At 47.9% G+C, this 25865-nt stretch overlaps 1 protein-coding gene across 4 annotated transcripts in view; it reads right to left on the reverse strand.

The window, feature by feature from the left end:
• The window catches only part of ANO6 (anoctamin 6), a 413050-nt gene that overhangs the window by 184247 nt on the left and 202938 nt on the right, over positions 1-25865 (reverse strand). For all 4 annotated transcript variants that reach the window (XM_069629839.1, XM_069629841.1, XM_069629840.1 and 1 more), the window contains one exon: positions 21770-21852. In XM_069629839.1, coding sequence (XP_069485940.1) covers positions 21770-21852 — 83 coding nt within the window. The remainder of the gene's footprint in view (positions 1-21769; positions 21853-25865) is intronic.

Genomic DNA, 25865 nt, shown 5'->3' on the forward strand with positions numbered 1-25865 from the left:
GTCCAGCCCGAACTGCTAGGCCACATCCCTTCTGCACGAGACCACAAGCATCCCCAAACATGTTTCGCCCTTGTTGGGGCTCATCAGTGAGGAGTAGCTTGGGTCTCTAGGCCCAGCAGGCACGGGACCCACGTCTGGGCATACCCGTCCCACTCGGGGTGACATAGCAAAAACAAAGAGGTGATGGCTGGAAGGTTTAGACTTAATCTTAACCACTGGCAATGCTCTGGGCAGGGTCACGGGGGGGGGGGGCAAGGGCCTTATGCTTTCCACAAGGCTGGGCACTGCAAACGCTGCTCCCTTCCTTTACACCCAAACCCACAAACGCGGTTTTCCTCTCCAGTGCCTGCTGTTCTGTTTGCTCAGCACACAGTCCTTCTGGCAACCTTCCACATGTTTCGCCTCACTCTCTTTTCTGGAGTTACCTTTGATTTTATAGTTCCCACGAGGCACAGCCCTCATTTATCAGGCCACTTAATGTTCGAGATGGCAAATGTAGAGGCTGGGGTGCATGTGTTGTGGCTGAGGGGAGGGGAATGCTCTTTGCACGGCTTTATCCCGGACTGCTGTGGTACGTTGATCGCATTGTATTGTTTCCACAGCCAGAATTAGATGAAGGAATGCCACGTTTGGGAGTATGCTGCCCAATGCTAATCCCCTGCACATGTAACAGTTGTTCTTGTCCTGGTTGCACACCCCTGACATGCTGAGTGGGGCGTATTTGACATGTACTTGTACTGTAATAACGAAGCCAACTGTATGCCATTACCATAACTACATAAACGAAATCAGCTGTGAGAATGTAATAGTGCTGTCCTCTAATGTTAACACTGACGAGGCCTATGGTTAAGTTATGATTGTGCACCTATGTCTACTTACCAAATCACAGACAGAATTTTCGATTAGGGTTTTTTTTGCAGTAATGCTTACGTTGGAGAGGGATTGATTCCATTCTCAAAGAGCAATGAGTGATGTGCCAACACGTTATATCTGGAGTGCCCAGTTATACAGTACATTTGGATTAACATGGTGGGGGTTGCAGTTTTGTGCCATGGAAGTCACATGGGGGAATGTAGTGTCCAGGAAATACCGGAGATTCTGATTTTTATGCTTGGCAAGGTGAGTGGTAAGGCCACCGGGAAAGTCATGGATTGGTGTGTGAATGCCATGGGAAAGTTTAATGCTGTATCTGGCTTCTAATCTCATTTGGTAGGGTGCAGGAACACAGGTATTTTGCAACTCTCTGTACACTTGCTCACACTTTCTAGTGATGACTCACACTCAATTGCTCTGCATGCCCGCAGTAGTTGGGATTTGTGATGTTTAAACTGATGGTTGTGACGGTAGGTGGATTAGTGTGATTCGTTGATGGTTATAATAAGAGAATTCAGGTTTTGTCTAGGCATGTGATTGACACATGGTGTGGTATTTAGCGTTTTTGAGTAGGGGATGTTGCATCTATTCAGGAATGCTTTTATTTGTGCTTTCATTTTCTGGAGAGTTGTGGGAATTCGTTTAGACCAAATTGTATTTTCAACTTCATTTGAATTTGGCCAAATGTGGTCTGTGACACCCTTTATGGGCTTTCTATAGGCTGACCTAAGGGAGGGGGGGGTAGTCCCTTTCGGCGTGTAGCTGGAAGGGATGTTCTGGATGGTTGGGTGGTTCAAGCCCAGGAGTGTGTTTTTTTTATTTTTTATTTTATTTCTTTACTCGACTATAGGTTTAGGTAGTATTGTGTCTTGTGAATTCATTGCAAGGATTGGGAAACGGGATCTAGCAATGTCTTACACTTATCAGAGGAATTTCAGAGTGGTATCTTGGAATGTGAAGGTGCACATTGTGCTGTCAAGAGGAAGGTGATTTTGAGTAAACTAGGGGAGATGGGGGTGGATGTCGCGATGCTTCACGAGACTCATTTGTTGGATGCGGATATAGATAAGTGGAAAAGGGAGTGGGTTGGTGATGTTTATGGTTCATCGTTCACTACTGGTTCTAGGGGTGTGTGTATTCTTTTTAGGAAGAATCTCCAGATCACTGGGGTGAAGGGTGTGAAGGATGGGGATGGAAGAATAGTATGTGTCACTGCACATATTCAGGATGCTCAGTATTGTTTCTGAAATATATATGCTCCGAATGGTGGTGATGGTAGTTTTTTTGTAGCTTTAACGCAAATGTTGCAGAATGTAAATGCGATTAATGTGATTTTGGGAGGGGACTTCAATGTGGTTTTAGAACCTGGACTTGATAAAAGTGTGGGGGGTGTGGACAATGCCAACGCTCTGAAAAGAACAGCATTAAAGAGACTAATTGATGAATGGAACCTCACAGATGTTTGGAGATTGCAAAACCCTTCTATGAGACAATACACTTTATTCTCTGCAAGGCATAATGCTTACTCGAGAATTGACCTCCTTATGACCTCTGGCCTCTGTACACAATCATTCCAAAGGGGTGACATCGGATCACTACTTGTTTCGGACCATTCTCCAATCTCCATAGACTTGCGGTTGACCTTCCCGGTTCCTAGGTCTAACACCTGGCGGATGAATGTCTCTCTCTTGGACGACGATGAAGTTGTGGACAAAATTGTTCAAGAGGCGAGATTCTTTATATCTGTGAATTGGACTGGTGAAGTCAGGGTGGAGTTTGTGTGGGAAGCCTTCAAATCATATATGCGAGGATTGTTGATTGGTTTGTCCAGCAAAAAGAAAAAAAATGAGAGATGCAGAAGTGAAAAAGCTTACTGTGGACATTCAGGATCTTGAGAGAAATAATATGCAAAACTTTTCAGATGAGACTATAAAAATATTGAAGCAGAAAAGGAGACGATTGGAAGATTTGTATTCTTCGAAGGCTGAGTGGTTGCTTTTTAGAACCAAAAGCAACTACTATGAAAAAGGTGAAAAATGTGATCGACTTCTGGCACATCGGTTGAGGGTGTTAGGAAAGATTTCGTAATTGTAGGTAATTTTCCTTCCATGTGGCAACCCCTAAACTTTTTGCTGTTGTTTTCACCTTGTTCTTGACTTTGCCAGAGAAGTGCAGCCTTCTGCCGCACTCCTCTGGGCTTTTGCTCCTTTCTTACGGGGAAACTGACATGCCCTTAAGACAGTCAGTACCGGGGAACGCTGTTTCCCGTAGTTTCTTCTATCATGTTGCGGCTTTAGTGCAACATGACACAAGAGGGCACTGTAAGCTAAGTTACAGCTCTCTTGGGTCTCTAGCCTTCTACAGGCCCTAGATACTCTTTTAGGATGGTATTTGATCGGTGCAAGTCATTCAGGGACTCGAATGGTGGCAGCGATCGTTTTGTTTATTTTGAGCTCCATTTGGCGTTCTGAGCACGTTTTTCGCACTGAACCCAAAATGGTGGCCTGGCTCCCAAAATGGCCAGACCACGAGGCTCCTTTGTCTTGTCCACTGACCGTCTTGCCCCCTTCACCTTCCCCAGGTCGAGCGACCCGGGGCCTTCCTTATTTGGGCATGTACTTTCCCGCGAAACGTGGTTGCTTTCGCGGGCTTCTACATGTCGTTTGTGTGCCTCCAGGGTGTGGGCTGGGATGTCTGGTCCCAATACACATCCTGGGTGCCAGAGAGTCTAGGGTGGTGTGAATGCCTGGGACCACCGTGGTCCATGATTGGTCCACGTATGGTATGTGTGTTGATGAGCGGATCTCCCATTGGCTCCCCTCCGTTTTGGCGCGAAGGGAACCGTGGATAAGCGGGGGCTGGAAACACCACTACCATGTCGATCTCCTGAGTTCTCACGAACGAAGGAATACAGGAGCCAAGTATCCTGCAACCAAGAGGCTGGACCGAGGAATCGCTGGTGACCCGCTGAAGGAATCCTCCTTTGCACTGCTGTCGTCCTGTGAAACCCTTTCCTCCTTTGATCGAACCAGAAGGCCTGTACTGGTGCTTCGACCTTTGGAATAGCAGGAACAGCTATTCCCGGCGACTTCATCAACTCCTGCCAAGTAAGCCTTCGGAAGTGTCTCTGGGCCATCCAGTTGACTGACCAGCTTACAAGGGAGTCCTGCTCTGTAACCGCCGCCAGGTTGTGTTGTATTTCGAGTCCTTGTCACTCTCCCACGCTTCGTACACTTGGCGTTCCCAAGTCTGAAGGGAGGAGTGTACATTTGGCTCGAATACACACGGCCGCTCCGTTGTCCTGCTGCGGCAACAAACTGTGCTGGTTTCGTCGATTGGGACGTCTTTTTGCTCTACACGACTACGAGGCGTTCCCTGCTCTTCTGAACCTGCCAGCTGCTGAAACTAACGTGGAGAAGCCTGGGTCTGCTTGCTTCGGGGACCGGTGAGTAGTTTAGCTAGGATCTGGTCGCCCTCCTGCAGTATCCCATTGCTTTTCCCTGCTGTGTAAAAACAGCACCCTTTTGGCCGTACTCGCGCTCTGCTTCTGCCCGCTGTGGAGGCTGCGCTTGAGTTGCGGAACCTGTTCTCCTTCTGCTGGGCACTAACCCGAACTGCCTGACTTCCTCCGAAGAGCTTCCCCTTTTGCCCGTTGGCACCGGCGTGGCAGGTACTTTGAGCACAAGGCTCCACTCTTCGCAGGGCTCGGACTTCCATCTAGTTAGGTGCCTCTGAAGGCGAACTGAGTCTAAAGCGTTATCGCACTGCCTGTTTTCCTTTCCTTTCAGGTGGACTACATATTTCGTGCTTTAAACGCTTGCGACTGTGTATTTGTATATATATTGTGTTGATATGGTATGTGTTGGTTTAATATTGTGATATTGTGATTTTCTCGCTACGGTCATTGTTTTAAAGGCCTTAAAATAAATGTGTATCTATTTTTGATATAACAACTGTTTGGAGTAGTTTGTAAGCGCTCTTGCTTTGTGTGCTCATTGCGGGCTTTCAGTCACCCTCACCCCTCTTGAGACCTAGTCTTGACCGCCGCGATCGCTACCTTGATTGGTCTGGCTTGTCCAGAGGTTACCCTGTTCCAAGTAATTAGGTTGGCCTTGGATGCTGAGAAAGCTTTCGACCGTATTGAATGGACATATCTTTTAAGTACATTGAAAGGCTTTGGTTTTGGAGATACCATGATCGGATGGATAAGACTGCTGTATTCCCGGCCGACTGCTTGTGTTCGGACTAATGGCATGGACTCGGGCATTTTTGAACTTGGGAGAGGCACGAGGCAAGGCTGTCCACTGTCGCCGATTCTGTTTGTAATCGCCATGGAATTGCTGGCTGTGAGGATAAGAGAAGAGGATAGAATTGAGGGCGTACGCTTTGGTGCAGCCTCCCAGAAAGTTTGGTTGTATGCGGATGACATGCTGGTGGTGGTTCAGAATGTGGAGAGCTCCATTCCTGTGCTGATGGAGTTGATCGATGTGTTCAACAAGGTTTCTGGATACAAGATCAGTCGGAAGCGCTGCCGGCATCAACCACTTGCACCGTTTTGAAGATGCGGGGCTTTCCCTTTAAGTAGTGTCCGAATAAGATGAGATACCTTGGGATTTGGCTAACGAATGATGTCTCGAAAATAATGGATGTCAATATTACACATGTGATTCAATCTTTGGAGCTGGACCTGAAGAGATGGAGTGCACTTAAATTGAGTCTCTGGGGAAGAGTGAATGCCATCAAAATGACATCAACACCGCGAATCAACTATGTGCTCAGTGTGCTTCCCCTGGACGTGAAGAAGGGCCATTGGCGGAAAATTGAGAGTTTAATCCAGTCTTTTCTCTGGGAGAACAAACAGCCGCGCCTCAGCTTGTGGAAATTGCAGCTGCCCCAAGACTGGAGGTTTGGGGGTTCCTGACTTTGAGAATTATCATTTGGCCTTTGGAGCCAGGCATCTGGTTCCAAATATTGAAGATTCGGAGGATGTTTGGACGCTGGCGGAATCAAGTAGTTCTTCTCCGTTGCCGCCTAGGGCCATACTGTCCACGGTGGATGGATCTGGTTATCGCTCATTTCCGCCGACAAGATTCCTGAGAACTTGTTGGAGGGAACTATGGAAGAAAAGTAAGCGCAAGGTATGTGATCATGATTACGTCCCTATCTGGTTGAATCCAGGTATTTTGCTGAATGGGAGGATGCTATTGTGGTTGAACTGGCTCCTGAGTGGTGTACTATGGTTGAGTGATCTGATGGGAGACGGCAAATTGATCAGCTATAGAAGACTTGCACAAATTAAAGATCTCAGAGACTGTACAATGGGTAAATACAGAAAATTGAGAGGTTTGCTGCGGAACCAGAGAACTGTTGATGGCGTGGTTGGCAGTTATGGCTACCTGAATATAAGACATTAGGTGGTATGGCGTCCAAAGTATATAGAAATCTGAGCCAACAGTACACGCCAGCAGAGGGGTTGTTAACTAAGTGGTCTGAGGTCCTTGGCTCTGATATGACTGTGGAGAGGTGGAGGTTTCTTTGTAAAAACGTGACTCTGACATCCATTAATCTTGGAGAACAATGCTGCCAAATCAAAATTCTTAATAGAGTGTTTTGGACTCCCCAGAGACTTTATGCGAGAGGGATGATTGACTCAGAGGCCTGTTGGAGGTGTAAGCATGATGTCGGCTCCTTTGAGCACTTGATCTGGGACTGTTATGAACTGAGGACATTTTGGAGGAGTGTCACTGAGAAGATTAATGAGGTTCTATTGCTGCAAGAGGATTTTGATTATAACACTATCATCTTGGGTCAGGATGATAAAGTGGAAGATCTCACTTATCCACAGAAATGCTGTTTTTTTAGGGCTGCAAATTCTGCGAAAAAAATCGTTTTGAGAAAATGGAAATGTGATGAGACCGCCCTGTTCAGAATGGGTGGAGGACTTGAGGCAAGTGGCCAGGATTGAGAAGGTTATCCTTCGCAGGAACAAAAAGTTGAAATTGTTTGATGATATGTGGGGTGGGTTTTTGGATGGCGTGTGATAATAAGTTGGTCTGTTTTGCTTTTTAGATTTTGTGAAGGTTGGGGGTGGTTATGGGGTGTGGATTCTATGCAATGAGTTCTACGATTACAATGCTGATAAGTTTGTTGCTTGTAGGTTTTCTATAAAATTCAATAAACTTAATAAAAAAAATAAAAAAAATAAAAAAAGAGATGGCAAATGGTATGGTAAACCTTTGGAAAGACAGGTGATAATGAAATAACTGCCGAACGGCAGACAGCACAGGGGCACCGCGCTGGTCTTGGAACCAAGACCACGCTGAGCAACTGGGGTTCGTATCCCGATCCGCGCTTAGACTGTAAAAAACGTATGACTTTTTTTTTTAAATAAAAAAATAAACTAGCAGGCAAATCTTAGTAATGCGGCAGACGGATTTCAAGGCATGCATCAATGACTCCAGGAAGGGGCTGTCACAGCAAATCTTTTCAGCCCACTTCTGCATAGTGGAGACACTGCGGCCATTCACAAGACATGAAAGGCTGGATCTGGCTGGGGCTCCAGAAAAGTAACCCTTTAGTGACACTGACCAGATGAAGAGAATCCCCTGCTTGGAGGACCTTACAATGGCTCGACCCGAGGGAGGGCTGTTGGTAGTTGGAGTGCAAGTGACCTTTTTTTAAATTATATTTTCAACACATTTTCCTAAAACTCCACTTTAAAAAAAATATATACTGCTTCATGCGAGATTCCTCATGTTTCTAAACGTTGTAATAGCAATTATTGTTGTGTATTACCCATTTAACTGTGGGCGTATTGCCCCCTTAAGGAAACGAGTCATGACCCCGTCATGACCCGTCCGTCTTAATAAAAGGCTGGCAAGTGAGGTTCACTGCAGCAGAGCCCCAGGAAGTGTCAACTCCGACTGTGTGTTTATTGGTGTATGTCCTGCCGTGTGACCACGCCCTGTGTGCAGCACCGGCCTGGGTGCCCCCAGCTCCTGTATCCCAGTCCGGTGATCCGGACTCTGCGGGGTGCCCCTGCGTGATCGCAGTTCCATTGTCTGCACCGGGTGATCTTGTACGACCCGCCCTGGTGCCTGCGGGCGGGTCGCCACATTGGAAACGAGGTGGTCTGGGCCCAGTGCACATCGTTGTGCAGGGTGCCAGAAACCTGTTTGTGCTGCCCACAACGCGGCGTTGACCGCGTATGAGGAGGTGGCAGTGGCCGCTAAACAAAGGAACACTCAGACCTTTGGCTGGCTGCGTGGTGGAGTGGGCGTGGCCTAAGTTGAACCCGGGCCTGCAGCGGTGAAGGTGTGGTGCACTGCGGCCCAGCTGAGGGACTCCCGGCGAGCCGGGGAAAGGAGCCACGTGTCATTGCACGCCCGCAACAGAGGAGAAAGAAGACTGAATACAGCGAGAGGGGACTGCGTGGCTGCAGCGCCCAGACCAGCAGTTGGTGGCGGTCCCCGGAAGAAAAAAAAGGGGAGCAAGACCCAGCCGCATTCTCCGGGCCACCGGGATACAACAGCTGATGGCGTGGGGACGTGCCCACCCCCAGGACAATACCTCAAGAGTACAGTCGAGCCGGGGGAAGCCAGAGTTCCCCGTATTCTCCACAGCATCAAGGGGGAGGAGCAGACAGGCCGCTCCAGTAGCCCCACAGAATGCGAAGAGGAAGGTGGAGAAACTAGAACATCGCATGACTGGTATCCTACAAGTGCAGGGCTACTACTATACGTGCTGGAACCACGAGAGTGCCTGCATCGCTCATTTCCGGCAAATGGAGCAGGCAGCAAGTGAGGGCCTGTAAACAGCAGTTGGGACAAAGTAACCCTCACAGTTTTCAGCTACTCTTCCCCTGAAGGGGAGTTACCAGGAGAGAGGAAGGCACACATACTGGGCAGCAGGGCGCCACCCCCCTTTTCACCTGGAGTTACTGGTGGTGAAACTAGGGAACCCGGAAGAGTAGCGGCTCCACAAGGAGTGCTTGTGCACCCTCAGTGACACCCAACTCGCTGAGCCAAGCCAGGTGCTACGTCAAGCAACTATCATGGGGCACGAGGAAAATGAAGGGGCGTATCGACAGAATAGTCATCTTGCTTGCGCGCCTGTATCCTTTCGATGTTGTGGGTGCACCTGCCAGTCTAGGACACCGGTGGACGGTGTGGGTGGAGAACCTTGAGCTATATTTCAAGGCCGTTGAGATAAAGAACAGGCCGAAGCGCGCAACTTTTTTATATTCAGCCGGCCCGCCTTTCCTGAGGCTGTTTAAGACATTGTGGCCTAGGGACCAATCGTATGGCGCGGCCATTGCAGCACTGAACAAGTACTTTATGCCCATGGTCAACCGGGACTAAGAACGGTTCAGGAAGAGATGCGCGAGGCAAGAGGAAAGGGAGAGCCTCGATGCGTTTCATTGCAAGCTTCGTGGTATTGCATTGTCCTGTGCTCTGGGCAACTTCGAGGATGATGAGATCAGGGTTTAGATAATTTACGGCTGTAGCTCTGCTAAACTGCGGAAACAGGTCCTCAGGGATCCAGGGCTGGGCCTCGACCAAATCCAAGTATTGGGCCGCGCCCAGGAGCTCACGGAGGTGCCTGCCTCGGCCATGGACCTCTCCAGGCAACAACTCAAGATGGAAGCCTCCATGCAACGGGTGAAGTTGGAGGTGTTGGCCGTTGGCAAATGGCAAGCAGGTAGGCCAACAAGAAAAGGGGAGTGGCCACGGAGAGAGTCGAGTGCCACGGTATGCCCTCAGTGTGGATGGGGCCTCCCGCACGAGCATGAGTGCCCAGCTAAAGGAAATACGTGTGGGAGGTGCGGAAAAGAGGATCATTTCGCACGGGCGTGCCCAGCCCTGACACCTGCCAGCATGGTCAGGACAGCAGCAGGGAGTGCGTCAAAGAAGGCTACGGTGAGGAAGACCCCTAAAACAGCGACGGTCCAGGTGGCAGATGACCACAGGAGGCCCTATGACTATGCAGAGGATGAGGAAGATGAGAATGTGTTCTTTCTGTACTGCAGCAGCACACGTGGCCACGAGTGCCTTCAGCGGAAGCCGGGGGACCTGAGTGTAAGTCCCTAGGGAGGACAGTTTGATCCAAGTATATTTTGATACCAAAATGGGTCACTGGACCTAACTGGTGTGCGGACAGTATGCACCATAGTTGTTTAGATGTTTGTTTTGGATTTGTTATAATAAAGGAGGAGTGTTGTGTATTGCCCATTTAACTGTGGGCGTATTGCCCCTTTAAGGAAACGAGTCCCGACTTGGTCATAACTCGTCTTAATAAAAGGGGCTTGGCTGGCACGTGAGGTTCACTGCAGCAGAGCCCCAGGAAGTGGCAACTCCGACTCAGTGTGTTTATTGGTGTATGCCCTGCCGTGTGACCACGCCTTGTGTCGCAGCTCCGGCCTGGGTGCCCCCAGACCCGAGGCTGCCATTAGCTTGGTTCCCCCAGCTCCTGTACCCCAGTCCGGTGATGCGGACTCTGCGGGGTGCCGCTGCGTGATTGCAGTTCCTTTGTCTGCACCGGGTAATCCCGGTATCTTGTACGACCCGCCCTGGTTCCTGTGGGCGGGTTGCCACAATTATTAACCATTTCAGTGGCGCTTAGTATATCGACCTCTGAAGGTCCGAGTCATCCCTGCCAGGGGTGGAGGCTGGTGGTACAGACTGCTCCCATGTCAGAGGCAAGCCCGTAACCTGCGAGCTTTCCTCCCTGGGAATGTCTGCAATGGGGGTATGCCATACTTGCATGCTCCCATGTCAGAGGCAAGCCCTTAACCTGCGAGCTTTCCTCCCTGGGAATGTCTGCAATGAGGGTATGCCATACATACATGCTCCCATGTCAGAGGCAAGCCCTTAACCTGCGAGCTTTCCTCCCTGGGAATGTCTGCAATGAGGGTATGCCATACATACATGCTCCCATGTCAGAGGCAAGCCCTTAACCTGCGAGCTTTCCTCCCTGGGAATGTCTGCAATGAGGGTGTGCCATACTTGCATGCTCCCATGTCAAAGGCAAGAACCTAACCTGCGAGCTTTCCTTCCTGGATGCGGGTGTGCCATAGTTACAATGTTACGGCTGGATTCTGGATTGGATGTTTCGAAAATTGGGCATTTTACCACATAGTGCTTGACTCGTAATTAAGGCACATTTTGCATGCCAGCTAGATAGCTCAGTGGGGTAAGTCTCCTGATTCAGAGTCTGTGCACAACTTTCAGGACACAGGCTTCAAAGGCTGTATGGACCACCCAGCCCTTTAACATTCTGATGGTAATAACGTGTTGGCTAGTAGCAGCCTCTAGGGTTACCGATGTGAACAATTGCAAGAGTTAACTAGTAAGTGCTGATTAAAATAAACACATGAATTATTAATGCCTTTTTGTGTTTGCTTTGGGCAACGGTTCGTTTCAGTGCCACAGACTGCCAGGCTCATGTCTTGACCGAGCTGTACCCCTTTAATGGGAGCGCGAGGGGGTGCTTTTATTTTCCTCCAAATATAGATGTATAGGCTGGGTCCCAAATGCTGCAATACTTTGGCTGGAACGGAAACTGCTGGAGGCATTATTTGGGCTCGGCGTGGTTGGGATTTCACTAATCCACTGCTAGAAGGCTTTTTAACTAAACAGGTACCGAACGCGCAAAAAGGAACGGCACTGGGAACCGGTACTTAAAACAGGAGCGCCCCACAACTCTTTGTTCCCTCTTTTGCATAATTTATGGGGCACCATATGATATGATAGTTTATTTATAATGCGCTTAATACCCAGAGGTTTCTAAGCCCCGACCCGGGATCGAACCTGTGGAGGTCCATGGGGTTAGTCTTGCTTCCAAGGCGATCACGTGGCCCCTGAGCTATCCTCTCGAGATCTGTGAGCAGGTTGTTAGGCAACCCACAGCCCCCCACCCAACATACAACGCAGGAGCCTCTGGAATGTACGTGTCTTCTCTTCTTTATTTCACATACAGCACTGCCCTTTCCCCTCCCGCCTTCCTCCCATTTCTACCTCCACCCGCCTTCCTCCCAATCCTTGTAGTCCCTCCCTTTTAAAGGGGCTTCGGTCCATTTCTCACTACAGCACCTCCCCCTTGCTTATCAGGGAGGTTCGCAGTTTACATTTGCTTGATGAGGCATAGGGGTTACCGTATGACTCGTTGTGGGCAACCTGGCGATTCACGAGTCTCCCCGGATGCCTCCGTGCCTGGTGGGTTGCTTGATTGTTCTCTCCTCCATCAGTTCTGACTCTTCCAAGTGTAGTGCGGAAGAAGGAGGCATTCCGGGTTATCTCACCCCCATCTCCTGTCGCGGTGCCCGTCGGTCCCTCCACTTTCGTAACTAGGAGAGGCTCTGGGCTGTACCTCTGGTTGGTCTTCCTTTGCTGTCTTTGCTTTCCTAGAACGACCTTCCTGAAGGGCAGTTGGTGTTCTTTCGCTCTCTTTCGGTCCGCCCATTCCTTTGCCTTTCTTTTCTGCGTCTCTTTCTCGAATGTCTTCATCTTGCTCTGATGTGTTCTACTTGTGGGAGGTGAGTTTGTGGTTTGTATTTTATCATTAGCTCTAGGGGCGTCCATTCCATTGCTTCATGTGGGGTGTTTCTGCAACTTGGGGCTACGATGTTTGATCGGTGGTGGCCTTTTGTCGTTCGTTTGATGGTGGCCATGACGTTCCACCATGCCGTTGGCTTGTGGCCATAGTGGTGCGATTCTCTGATGGCGGAAACCCAGGTGGGTGGCGAACCTGTGAAAGTCTTGTCCTTGGAACGGCGGGCAGTTGACGGTCTTTACAATGTTGGATATCCCCCATTCACTGAAGAGTTCATCGATCACTCCCATGACATGGTGAAAGGATGTGGATTGTACAGGTTTTATTAGTGGGAATCATGAGTATGTGTCTATTATTACAAGGAGGTGTCCTTCAAGTGGGCCGTAGAAGTCCATGGCTATTCTTTGCCAGGGTCCATCCGGGATGTGTTACCACCTGGAGTGGACATGGGGGACTGTTTGCCGCTGGCTTTTGGCAGGGTATGTGGGTCAGGGTGTCTTCTACGATTACATCCATGTATGGGTAGCACACTTAATTTCTCAGTATTTTCTTTGTGTTTGCGACCACCCAGTGGCCTCCATGGGCTATGGTCACGTGTGCTTTTCTCAGGCCGTTGGTGACTACTGGCGGTTTCCACATAGCAGGATCCCTTGGCCAGTTGAGGCAAGTTCATTCTGTATTTTCTCCATCCTGTGCAGATCTTTTTTGTCCACTTCCCCGTTAAACTGTTCCATGTTGAGGTGCTTCCATTTGTTTGGGTTGGCGAGGCGTATCATTACCTGTATCATGGGATCACCCCTGTTTCTGCTGGCGAATGTCTCCGTCGTGATGGCGGGGTTGGGAGGGCGTTGAACGATAACTATGAGATGTAGTCTTCTGCCTGTTGTCTCATTGAGTCCACTGTCTTTCCTTCTGGATGCCTGGATAGGTAGTCCGCCGGGTTGGCATCACCCCCGGGTTTGTGGATGATCTGGTAGTCGTACTCCTGGAGTCGGATGCCCCACCGTTCAATGTGTGGGGGCATTTTGCTGTTGCCAAATAGGGAGAGTAGTGCCTGGTGGTCTGTGATGAGGGGGAATCCTCTGGCGATAATGAAATGGTAGAACTTTTCACATGCCCACACCGCTGCTAGACTTTCCCGCTCAGCTTGGGAGTACGCCTGTTCTGTGGGCGACAAGGCTCAGCTGGCATACACGACTATTTTGCACTTGTGGGATTGGTTGGGGCCCGTTTAGGCAAGTATGGCACCCAGTCCAACAGAACTGGCATCCATAGTGAGTTCTGTTTCCCATTCCGGGTTGAAGTAGGCGAGCTGGCGATTGTTGGCGAGTTCCTCCTTGATGGTGTGGAATGCTTCTTGGCAGCGTGTGTCCTTCTTAAGGAGTCTCCTGAGGGGTTCTGTGAGGGTGGCATACTTCGGCAGGCAGCAAGCACAGTAGCCAGCCATATCTAGGAATGATCGTAGTTCTGCTACTCCGGTGGGGGCGTCCAGGCCAACTATGGGACTGATTTTGTCGAGGTCAGCCGTGATGCCCTGGTCTGAGAAGATGTGTCCAAAGAAGCGTAGGCTTTGTTTGTTGATGGCGCATTTGGGGCCGTGAGGGTGAGCCCTGCTTTGTGAAGGATACTGCACACCGCTTTCAGAGCAGTGTCATGTTTGAGTGATTCCATAAATTAGAATGTCATGGCTATAGTTTAGGGCATTAAGCACCGGGGATATCAGTCTGCGAATGGTCTCTTGAAATATTTCCGCAGCGGAGGATATCCCGAAGTTGAGCCGCTTGTATCGGAACAGCCCTTTGTGCGTTGCAAAGGTGGTGATCGGTCTGGAGGCGGGGTCGATTACCAGCTGGTGATATCCTTGGTTTAAATCCAGTTTAGAGAAACGGGTGGCTTGATTGAGTCTCACCAGCATGTCCTCAATTTGGGTTCTGGGTGTCTCTTTGGATTGCAGTTTTTGGAATGCGCATGTCCACACAGAGGACCTTTGGTACGACTACTAGAGGACACCCATGGTGTGGGGCCATCCACTCTCTCAATGAAGTCATTGTCGAGTAGGAGTTGCAGTTCGTGCATGACTTGGGCCTGTAGGTGAAATCCCACTCTGCAGGGGTGCTGAAGCACCAGGCGAACTCTTGGGTCAATGTGGAGGGATACGACGGTGTCTTTTAGCATGGCCACACCTTTGAATAGTTTCGAGAATTTGGGTTTTGAGTTCCTCAATGTACAGTTCTTGGCACGATATTGAGCTCAGGGTCTGGGCCCCTGAGGTTAGGCCTTGCACAACTTCGGAAGGGTCGTATTGGTTATTTGGCGGTCCGGTAGCCGAGGAGGCATTGCCCCGTCATTGGGCTGTGGATGACATGAATGGCGGTGGGCTCCCTTCGCCTTCTGTGAAGCAAGTTGCATCGAAATTGGAATTGGAATGTTTTCGGGGCATCTCGGTCATGGTATGGTGATGGACCCGGCCCTCTCAGTCGTTCAGGTCTCCTGGTAGGGGCAGACAGTGGGGTTAGTTTGCATGCTGCAAGCAGTGGGGACGTTTTCCCTGCATATCGCCTGTAAGTGGTTCTCTTGGCCACACCTCATACACATTTGTCCTATGGCCGGGCACTAACCCCTGTGGGGGAATTTGAATCTGCACCTGTAGCATTGCTTCTCCCCTTGGGTTCTGTGATGCGGCTCCGGGGCTCTTGTCTGCCTGGCGGTCCTGGGTAGCGGGCGTATCCTTGGGGTCCGGTGACCACTGCTTCTATGGTTTTGCCTTTCTTTGGGTTCTCCATGGCTGCTGCCTGCACGTCCACCCTTTCGTGTATATCCTTGCTAGATCGACAATTTCTTGTAGTGGGAGGGTTTTTTTCAATAGGTGTTTCCTGAACTGTGAGGAGGTGCACCCTTCGATTACCCAGAGTCTGATTCCTTCATCGTCGTTGAAGTTGGCAAAGTCGCAGTGGGTAATTTTTTTCTCAACCCGGAGGATGAACTCTCCCATTGTTTCATGTGGTAGTTGTGCACACTGATTGAATGTGTACCTCCCGTGGGCTCTGTTGGGGAGTATTAGTTTCCTGTTGAGGGCGAATATTAAGCGTTAGTAGGTGGTCTTCTCTTGTGTCAGGATTCTTTTCATGATTCCTTTGGTCTCTTTCCCAGCAAGATTGGCAAAAATTTCTATTTTGTTGGGTGAGTTTTGGTCACCAAATCCCTCATAAAGTCCTTGAACTCCTCCATCCATTCTTCCCACCTCTGACCTTGGTCATGATGTGGTTGTAGCGTAAATGGGTTGGGGCGCCGTAGGAATGTTATCCTAGACGCAGGTCCTGCTTGTGCTCCTTCTGACATTTTGGCGGGTACGGTTGTCTATGCTTATGATTTAGGCTTATTCAAGCGTTTGTCTCCCTTTCTGAGACAGGTTGGCCGTATTTATTTTCTTATTATGTTTTTTTTTCTTTGTTTGACTTGCTCTGTGGCAATCTGTAGTGTTCCTGGTTACTTTCCCTCTTTGTGGCGCTGTATAGTGGGCACGTGCGCTGTTGCCTCTCGTATAATACGAGGGTTGCGCGTGTCACTATGCCATGCCTCTATTTGCTGAGTGGGCCTGGTGTGAGGGTTTGTCACCTCTTCTGATACCCTTTAGTGAGGTCCACTGCCTTGGTGGTCTTGTGGGTGCAGTGTATACCAGGACCGTTCCTTGGGTTTGGCAGTCTGATATGGTGGCCACGTGTAATATGCAGTCTGTGCTGGTGTGCGTCACATGTAGCACGCGGCCTAGTTGGCTTCCGTTCTTCCTGCCAGCCGCTGCTATTTTGCGCGTGCCTCCCTGCAGCGGGCCTCCTTACAGCTGTCATCTGGCAGGTGTCTCTTGCTCGCCTGCACTGGTGTTTGGCCTCCTCCATCAGCTCCGTTCTGTTAGCGGGCCTCTTACCTGCTCCTTGGCACACTGCTGCAGCGCTGCCGTCTGCGTGGTCCTGCTCACTCGCCGGCTGCTCCGGTGACCTGGTTGGTCCCTCCTCACCGGCTCACTTCGGTTGGCGTGTCCCTCCTCACACGCTGGCTAAATCTGCATGCACGCCTAAGCTGCTTCCTTCTCGGTCCGGCTATATCTGTTGGTATCGGAGTCTCGGTTCGCACTGCCCCTGTATTCCGACGCCAGCAGCAGGTCCTACGCTGTCACACAGCGTGGCACATGGCGCTTCGTCTCCAGTTGTTAGGCCTCCCACAGCCCCCCTCCAACATACGACACAGGAGCATACGTGTCTTCTCTTCTTTATTTCCCATACTGCACTGCCGTATCCCCTCCCACCGTCCTCCCCTTCTTCCCTCCCAATGCTTGTTGTCCGTCCCGCTTAAAGGGGCTTTGGTTTGTTTCCCACTACAACAGTTCTTTTCATATTCAAATGTGCTTCACTGAAAAACTGAAAACACGGTTTGTCCTAGTGGGGGAGAGGGGAGGGAATCAGTAGGGTTTAAACTAACGCCCCTTGCAGCAACCGGGGCAGAGGTGTAGGCATACGAGTTCCTAAACAGCCATATTTGTATTAGGCTTTTAATATGGGAGTCTGGGAGACTTATTTAGGCCCTGAGTGTGTTCTGAGTTTTTTTTTAAATCACTACTTTAAAACCTTTAAAAACAAGCAAGGGTAAAGCCAACAGCTTTGGGTTTTATGTAGGCACGGCAACAGTATTTTCCAGGCACTGCCATAATGGTACTACCTGGCCACAATATGGCAGCAGCTGGCAAATGGTATTAATATCTGGGCATATTATTCCTGTGCCTGGTAAGGGTCCATCAAATGCCTATACAAAAATAAAAAAACGGTTGGCTTTGCCAATTTTTGGTTTCAACAGGCAGATATTCAGACAAGGAACAATAGCAAGGATACACATATTGCTTCTAAATAAAGTTCCTGAACACACGCTTGGATTAAAACATGTCCATTACACCAGCAGCTAGTTTTGATCTTCAATGAAGGCATTACCTTTCAAAAGACTGCTTAGAAATAATATCAGGACACCCGAGGTAGAAGAGTGTTTTGGGTAGGTAGTCGATTGGGAATGGCAACAGGAACCAGCATGGCCACGCGTGGCCAAGGAGTGGAACAAATGAACACCATGCCCTCTTCCCAGCTCTCCTACCTTCACTTCCCATATCAATAGTTCTGGCTCATAGGCAGCGCCTAGAGACTCTAAAGGCGCTAGGGAGGAAGTCTTGCTTACCAATATTATTAATGGCCTCCTGGATGGGTAAACTGGTCAGTAATAGTGCCGGAAAGCCTGTTAAAGGCCTTTTCTTCGTAAGGGCCTTTAACATAGTTTCCAGGCCTTCAGTGGCTGGCATAGCACAACGGCTGCAGCTGCTCAGGCAAAATTATGGCAGGGCTTCGAGGTGGTAGGAGTCCGGCAAAAAGCGCTACGTAGGACCCTGACATTATTGACCGATACACCAGAGGCACAACATATTTTCAAATTAATGCAGTAAGAATTGCGAAAACTGCAGTGATCCAAATGGACAAAACCCAACTACTTTCTTTCCCAGTTAATGCACTGTTCGTGCTACTTTGGCTGTTCTCTGGAGGTGAAGAGGCACTGTTAGAAACCCCTCGGCAGGGTAGGGTCTGCAATAAGACAATATTATGGACCAGTGCAAATCATCAAGTGTAATTGTAATCGGTTATTTATAACGCGCTTAACACCCAGAGGTTTCTAAGCCCGGACCCGGGGATCGAACCTGTGTTGCTCCGCGTTGTCTTGCTTCCAAGGCGAGCAGCTGTCCCTGAGCTATCCTCCTGAGACAAGTGTGGCCCCAGGGCAAGGTATTGGATGCAGGGTGCAAGAGTCAGAATAGCAGCTCGATTCCTGGCACTAACGTGGACCCTCCGAAAGCAGCCACTCATGAAATCACACACAGGGACAGGGGTGTTGCTAGGCCTGGAAAAGATCCAGGGCTACGCTAATGTCGGGGCTCGCTCGCTTTTTGGTTGTAAACCCTGAGTTTCTATCCGAGGCTACAACGAAAAAGACCTGGGGCTATAGCCCCGTTAGCCCGCCCCCCCCTCTAGCAACGCCTCTGCACAGCGATTTAAAATGCGCCAGGAATAAACCATTCCGTAAAGCAAACTGGAGATCCACGCGCAGGCTCGATTCCCTCCCTGCACAGGAAGTTCCTTCTCAGCAAATAACAAGGCACCACCAGCCCTCGTGACAAACTGGGCAAGCAGTGGGCAGCAGGGTCGGACTAGAACAAGAAATGGGCCCGGTCACTCAAAAAAAAGTGGCCTACTCCTGGCCTCAAAACTCAAAAAAGTGTCCCACCATTCGCCTTACGAGCCTTGACCTCCGATGACAACATCACCGGAAGTGATGTCATTTGACCCCCACCCCAAAGTGACATCTCGGGAAGCGATGAAACGCGACCTCTTACCCCTTGACAAAACAGGAAGTGGCAGATCAAATAGCATTGTTCCCAAGTACACATTACTGTGAATCCAAGCAGACGTCCAAGGCCAAATGATAAAATGTTATTGTAGAACACTTAAGCTCTTTTTTTATAGAACAAGTATGCACACAATATCACCCAACCTGTGTTGCTACTCATTTATCGGCCTAAGAAGGATGAAAGGCTTTTTGAAAAAACGGCCCAGGCATGGCCAGAAACCGGCCCCCACTCCCGAGGGACGATTTCGGGCCTGCCTCGGGCCGAGAGGCCGAGGGGCCAATCAGACCCTGGTGGGCAGTGCCTTAAGTGGGATGCGAAATCGCGGGGGGCTCTAAAACGTCACATCACTTGTACTGGGCGGGGCCTAGGAAATAGCCTTGAATTAAAAATTAAATCCGCAAAATACATGGTTCTATATCGCCAGTTATTTATATCAAGCCACACATTTTACAATCTGATCCAGTCAAATGATGCTATTTGCATAGCCACTTAAAAAGTTAACACACATTTTTCTGCCATCTGCCAGACAGCTTGACAAATAACACGCATTACCCACCATTCTGCACCCCAACAACTACAAAAATAGACTTTTTTCTTTTGCTGTGCTGGGGATGAGAACCCGAGCCCTGACACCCAGCCAGTGTCACATTGCACTGTGCTGTTCGGTAAATGCAGGATTTTCTTTGCCTCATTGAATGGGCTTTATGTGGCAAGCATTCCATTGAATGAAACAAAAGAAAGCCAGTGCCCACGAAATGGCAGAGCACTGTGCTATTTAGTACGTGCTGGATTGCTTTTGTTTTCTTCTATAGACAGGCTGCCACATAAAGCCCATAATGGGACGGCCAGGGATCAAGTCCTAAATAAAAAGAGGGGGGGATTCATTAATATACACAATGGGATGTGGCGTCACCAGAAATTAGCATATTATGGTGAAATATGCACATTTCATTCAAATTGCACAAGACGAATGACAATTGCCTTTCATAAAATCAACACACACAAAAAACAAAGTAGGATATTTTCCTCTGATATTGTTTTAAAAACGTTAAAAGGTGTGAATGTTTTGAACTCCAATACCAATGTTTTCCCCGGAACATACGTCTGCCTTCTGTAAAAAAAAAAGTGGCTGGATGCCGTCCACCAGCGTGTACCCTCGACTTGAGCCCTGGTCCCGGCGTAAATGGGACGTCTGGCCATCCTAGCAGAGGGGGGCTAGCACTAATGTGGCAGGTCAGCTGGACTCGCAGATTTACTTTTACTTGACCTGGTGCGCTTTCTATACAGAGCAACTTGTGTGAGTAATTTACTCTGCAGCCAACAGCTCTACCTTGGTTTTGACTACGACTCCCAAGATTGCTCACCATTGACTATGCTGGCTAGGGCTGATGGGAGTCGTAGTTGAAAAGAAATCTGGTGAGCCAAAGGTTGCAGGCCTCTTATGTGAACATGGGGTGAGGTCTCTTCTCTAAGAAGCGCAGAAAATACACTTGCTTTTCATTTTCATTTGCAGTAACTTTCCTCCGACACCTTCTATTTGCTTCACCTTACTGTACAGAGTTATTGATGTTATGTTAATAGGCTTTCAGACCGTGCCAAACCACTACCATAGTTGTTTCAAAGCACCTAGGCCTGCCCATGGAGCTGTGTACTCTGCCAGGGATATCCAGACATTGCTCTGTTGGTGGAAAGAATACAAGCAAGGGGAAAGATAGGAGGTTGGGAAAGAGGGAAATACATTCTACAAACCAATGAATAGATGCAGCGGTGAAGAACGTTGTGTGGTAGTCTAGGCACCCGTCAGTTCTGCTTGGTGGACCACAGTTCTACAAAAGAGAGGATTGGGGAGGGGGAGGGGAAGTGTCCCAAAGTGTTGTGATAATTGGGATGTGTTTCGAATGCAGATTTGGAGAATTGTGAGTTAGTACACAATGTAATGCTGTATGCATGAGGGGCTCGAGGGCATGCTTGGGCAATCCTGGGAGTTGGAGGACTATTCACTCAGTCATCTCTACACATTGTACACCATGTCAAACTCCAGATTGGGAGTTCACCCGTGATTCCTGCTGTGCGGCGCCTTTACATTTGGGATAGAGGTTTTATAAACGTGTTCATCACTGGAGAACATGCCTCAGTAATTCCAACACAGACATTCCAGCTCTGACAAGTGTGTCTGCGACACCGATTCGCTAAGCATTTTCGCATGCATATTTTCCACAGAGTCCCAACATGCTAGGACCATGGCTGGTAAATATAATTAATTTTAGAGGGCATTTGCTGGAATGCTAATGTTTGGAGTCTGCTATGCCCCCACTCCAAATGCCTGATCAAGAAATATCGGGGAGTCCTGAAGTTTCTGCCAGGGAGTGTGTGATTAGCAAGCTGCAGATGCAGGTGTGGCTTCTCGACTACCCGAGAGCAAACTTTAGAAGGAGTTCTGCGTATTGATGGGCAGGCTTTGGTGCTGAATAAGACTGGTGCCTGGGCTGATGCCAGCTGGCAGCAAGTGGAGTTTGTGCTGTCCCTGGGTGTGGGAAACTAAGTCTGTGAAAGTGAAACACCACAGGTTTGCAGAGTCCCAGGTACAACCACCTGTGCCAAACATAGCTTCTGGCAGAGACGTATTCTGAAAGTATCACTACAGCGAAAGCATTAGGACGTCATTGACAGTGTCTGTGGTCTTCACAGCCCCCTAGTAGCTGCCATGAAGAGTCCTTTAAGGGCCCCCACCACAATATGAAGCTATGGCAAGATCAAATAGATGGCAAGAATTTTGTTGCGGACATGTTTGTTCGGAGATAATGACTGGAGATACCTTCCAAGGCCATCAATCATCACAATAAAGCCTCAAATTGAAAACAGGCATGTACACGTGCATTGATTACATGTATATAAAACAAAAACAACACTAACCAGCTCTGCGGTGTGATAGTTTTCAGGTGGTTGCATAGATCCATAGGTTGGTGCAATAACGGTTTGTTCCATTGATTCCAGTACTGGAAACAAGAAAACATAAATGGGTTAATGCTGTTGTACAGTTTGTATTGCAATTGTGTAACCGTTGGGGGGCACCTTATAATAGGACATGCTGCTTTAAGGGCTCCTCAAATCCAACCTTCATCGATTGCATTTATTTAAAATGATTCCTAAAGTGCATTTAACAAAGCATATTATTCAATATGCAGGTGCAGCAGCCAATCAGGTTACTCCAAACCCAGGCTGAATCTATCGAGGCATGTCTGGGTTCGGAGCTACTTGAATGGTCACTGCACCAAACGCTGCCGTTTTTCCTCTTCCTCTGCCTTCCATCCACAAATCCTGCCCTTTCACATACACCCGAGTCCACACCCCCATCCAAATATCCTTACCTCTTAAGGACTCATCTGCCTGGGCTGCGCGGCTTCCTGTTGAAGCCATGGAAATGGAAGAGGGGCTCAGAGCAGAGCCTTCCATTTCCATGGAAATCCTGGCATTCCCCAGCCGCTGCTGCGGATGAAGCAGCGCAGCCAGGATTATCTTTATATTGCCATTAGGACCTCAGGGTTTTGCTATTGCAGCTCGAGGGCCCTCGGAAACAGAACCGGTGCCTGGCGTTAAGGCCCTCCCTCTGTTAGAGCCTGTAACTTGATCCCCGGCTGGTGAAGCCAGCAGAATGCGAGATTGTTACTTAAGTATAAAATATACAAATACAACAATTGCAAAATTCAACAGTGAAGGCCAAGAAATAAGGAAAAAGAATAATTGCAATATAAATAGAGTAAATCAGGTATTTGTTATTTTTAGTGACTTGGGGTGTGTTATGGTGGTGAGGCCATTTCAAGGTGCAAACATAACCCCCTATGGAAGGGGTAAAACTGGATCGCAAGTTGGGCTGGACTTTTCGATCCATCAAGCAGGCAAATCCAGTCCGGTTTTCAGGATATCCACAATGAATATGAGAAAGATTTTTAAATAACTAATTGCAGATTTTGCTGGTTGGTCAATCAGCAAACCCAGCCCGGTTCCAGGTGCGATACAGATCGAGGATAAAACAAAAGTAATAGAGTTGAGTAAAGTGGAAGGCACACAGACTTCGGTCTAGCAAGGAAGTTAAAATGATGAACTTCAAAATCACAAATGAAAAAACAAACTTAAAACATCAAATCTCAAGTCTGTTTGAAGAAATTAGAAAATGGGTCATAGGTGGGGGTGGTGTGTAGAGCACAATACAAACATGTAACTATTTGGACTGAACCTGAAGAAGTTTGTGATACATGAAAACCAGAATTAATGTCTTCACGAACAGCAGAGGGAGAGCAGGCACAGAGGACCCGTACAGATGAGGGCGAGGGAGTTGTGAGGGGTCAGAAATGCAAGACAGACAAGCAGATAGATATTGATCACAAGTATCCATTTATTTCAATGATAAGGGTGTCATAAATGCCTCGCTTTCCCCAACCCACTGGGGGTGTCCCAGCCTGTCAAACTAAGATTAAAGGAAAACACTCTAGAACAGTTTCTGTCCCTCACACCTATACATACAACATAAATCATATAGGTATCATATGGCTATTCATTTTTTCATTTTACATAAGTTAATATCAAGAAAGTTATTTCCAAAATGTTAATTCTGCTTTCAATACAACACAAAATGTTCTTTCTCCATACATTTTCCACTTTACATTTGAATATGTCAATCTTCACAATGATTATTAAAGTTCCACAAGTTCTTGATTAATAACCAGAAACAACTTTATCTTCATACATTCAGTCAGTATTCAAATTAATTTATCTTTGCTGAAGAACAACTACTTTCACGTTTCTTATTCAAAATCATAAAACGTTTGTCAGGAAGATTTTTCCACAGTTCATCATAACACAATATCAATTTGAATACGTTCCTTCCAACACACCTTCATACCACACTGCAGTACTTTGATTGTCTTCTTCCAGGTTCACTAACCTGCCAGAACTAACCTCTAATAGTCCCTTTCCTGGTATACCCTCCTGCCAGGATAAAACTCCTACTACCGATACTAGCACTTTGTGGTAAAGTTCACTTTAAGCTTTAGAAAAGTATTTGCTTTCAACAATCACATTAGGATTCACAACGTCCTCCATAAGGATACAATACATATTGATACTGTTTGTTCTACTGATTTGATTGCCATACGCAATGAAGGAATTTTTCCTCTCCCCCCTTGAGGATTTCTACAAGGAGTGCTTTCCCCTGCCACCTGTGGCTTCTTTCTACAATATAATATAACTGTTGCTGTTGTTTCTTTTTTAGTTTTTTCTCTTTAGGAAAGTTATATCCTTTCTCACTTATATTTGCCTCCTCTTGGCTTAGGCAATGCTGGGTTTCATTTCCCTTTTTAAGTAATCTTCCTCTATGTAGATTACATTTGTTTTGGTCGGATATTGTCCCCTCTTTACTTGGACAATGAAGGCTACAATGTTTCTTTGTTCGTTTATTCTCAATATAATCATTATCCCAATATTGCTTTACTTCATTCGTTCAGTATTCAAAACAATTGCGTCCCCTCTTCACTTTAGCAATGGGGTTGCAATGCGTCTCTGCTCGATCTTTCTCAATGTAAGCATTATGCTTGAATTTGTTAGTTCAGTATTCAAAACAATTGCGTCCCTCTTCACTCAGTAGGGTTACAATGTTTCTCTGCTCGCTTCCTTTCAAGGTTAGCATTATGCTTTTCTTCATTAGCTCGGTATTCAAACCCATTGTTTTGTATCAATGGTCTAATATGGAGCGCACCAGGGTTTTCTACCGAGGACAACTCGCCCGCTTTCCTCTGCGCCTCCGTTTGACCCACTGACACTTCCACTTCTTTTCTCTTTGGGATCTGGGCATCCAACAACTCCTGTTGCATTCCCGTTGCTCGCGCTTTCTGCGAAAGAAGCCTGCTTTACTTCTTAAGTACTCCGGTGAACTCCAATCACTGGTGTGAGCCACAGAATCAGGAGACCCTTCCTCTCCCATGGGACAGCTGGTCTCACTATAGTGAATAGATAATCTGCCACTCAAGAATTGCGCCACACTTGTTAGTTCAATATTTTCAAAAGAACATTTCTTTTTATTCCTTATTTGCCCTTTAAAATTCTTGTTAACACGTGTTTCGGCTACTCAAGAGCCTTTCTCAAAACAAAACAGGGCTTGATTAGGTACATGTCATATTCCGTTAATTCCATAAGTCCCGGGTAAATCCCTGCAGCTTAGTAACAATCCGTCTCCTCGCGTCGGTCTCGAGGAGACGGATTGTTACTAAGCTGCAGGGATTTACCCGGGACTTATGGAATTAACGGAATATGACATGTACCTAATCAAGCCCTGTTTTGTTTTGAGAAAGGCTCTTGAGTAGCCGAAACACGTGTTAACAAGAATTTTAAAGGGCAAATAAGGAATAAAAAGAAATGTTCTTTTGAAAATATTGAACTAACAAGTGTGGCGCAATTCTTGAGTGGCAGATTATCTATTCATATTAGTAACCAAGGAGGTAGGGGATTGGTTCCTCCAACGAGTGCCACATAGGATGCGACACGGCTGAGAGGCCAAATTAAACCCATCTTGGTCGCCAACAGGAGAAGTTGTACCGACAAATATCCCAAAACACAAATCTGGTCTCACTATAGCTTTCCACTGCGCCATCTCTGCAACTTGGATTCACAGCTTTAACGACCCTCTCAGCTCCTCAACTCGCTGGATACACAGTGACGGCCCCAGCGTCTTCTCTCTTGCTTCTGCTGCAGTTTACGTCTTCTCATGGGCTGCATATGAGGGGGACTTAACTATTCAAAAGTTCTGCTCAGGTGTGGGTCATCAGAATCACTAGACCGTATGTTACGGTTCTGCATCTCTGAGCTTCTCCTCCTCGTCCCAGTATCTAGAGCATTATGGGACTTGGAGTCCCTAATGTTTTGATTTGTTTTAAACGTATTTATTTCACTCTGGTTAAATGTGTTATACAATGTACTTTTAGGAGAGGCTTCCAAAAGGAATGAATGATTGGGGTTT

The sequence above is a fragment of the Ambystoma mexicanum genome, chromosome 12 (assembly GCF_040938575.1).
Source record: "Ambystoma mexicanum isolate Mex_15411 chromosome 12, UKY_AmexF1_1, whole genome shotgun sequence".
In the NCBI taxonomy this organism is placed as follows: Eukaryota; Metazoa; Chordata; class Amphibia; order Caudata; family Ambystomatidae; genus Ambystoma; species Ambystoma mexicanum.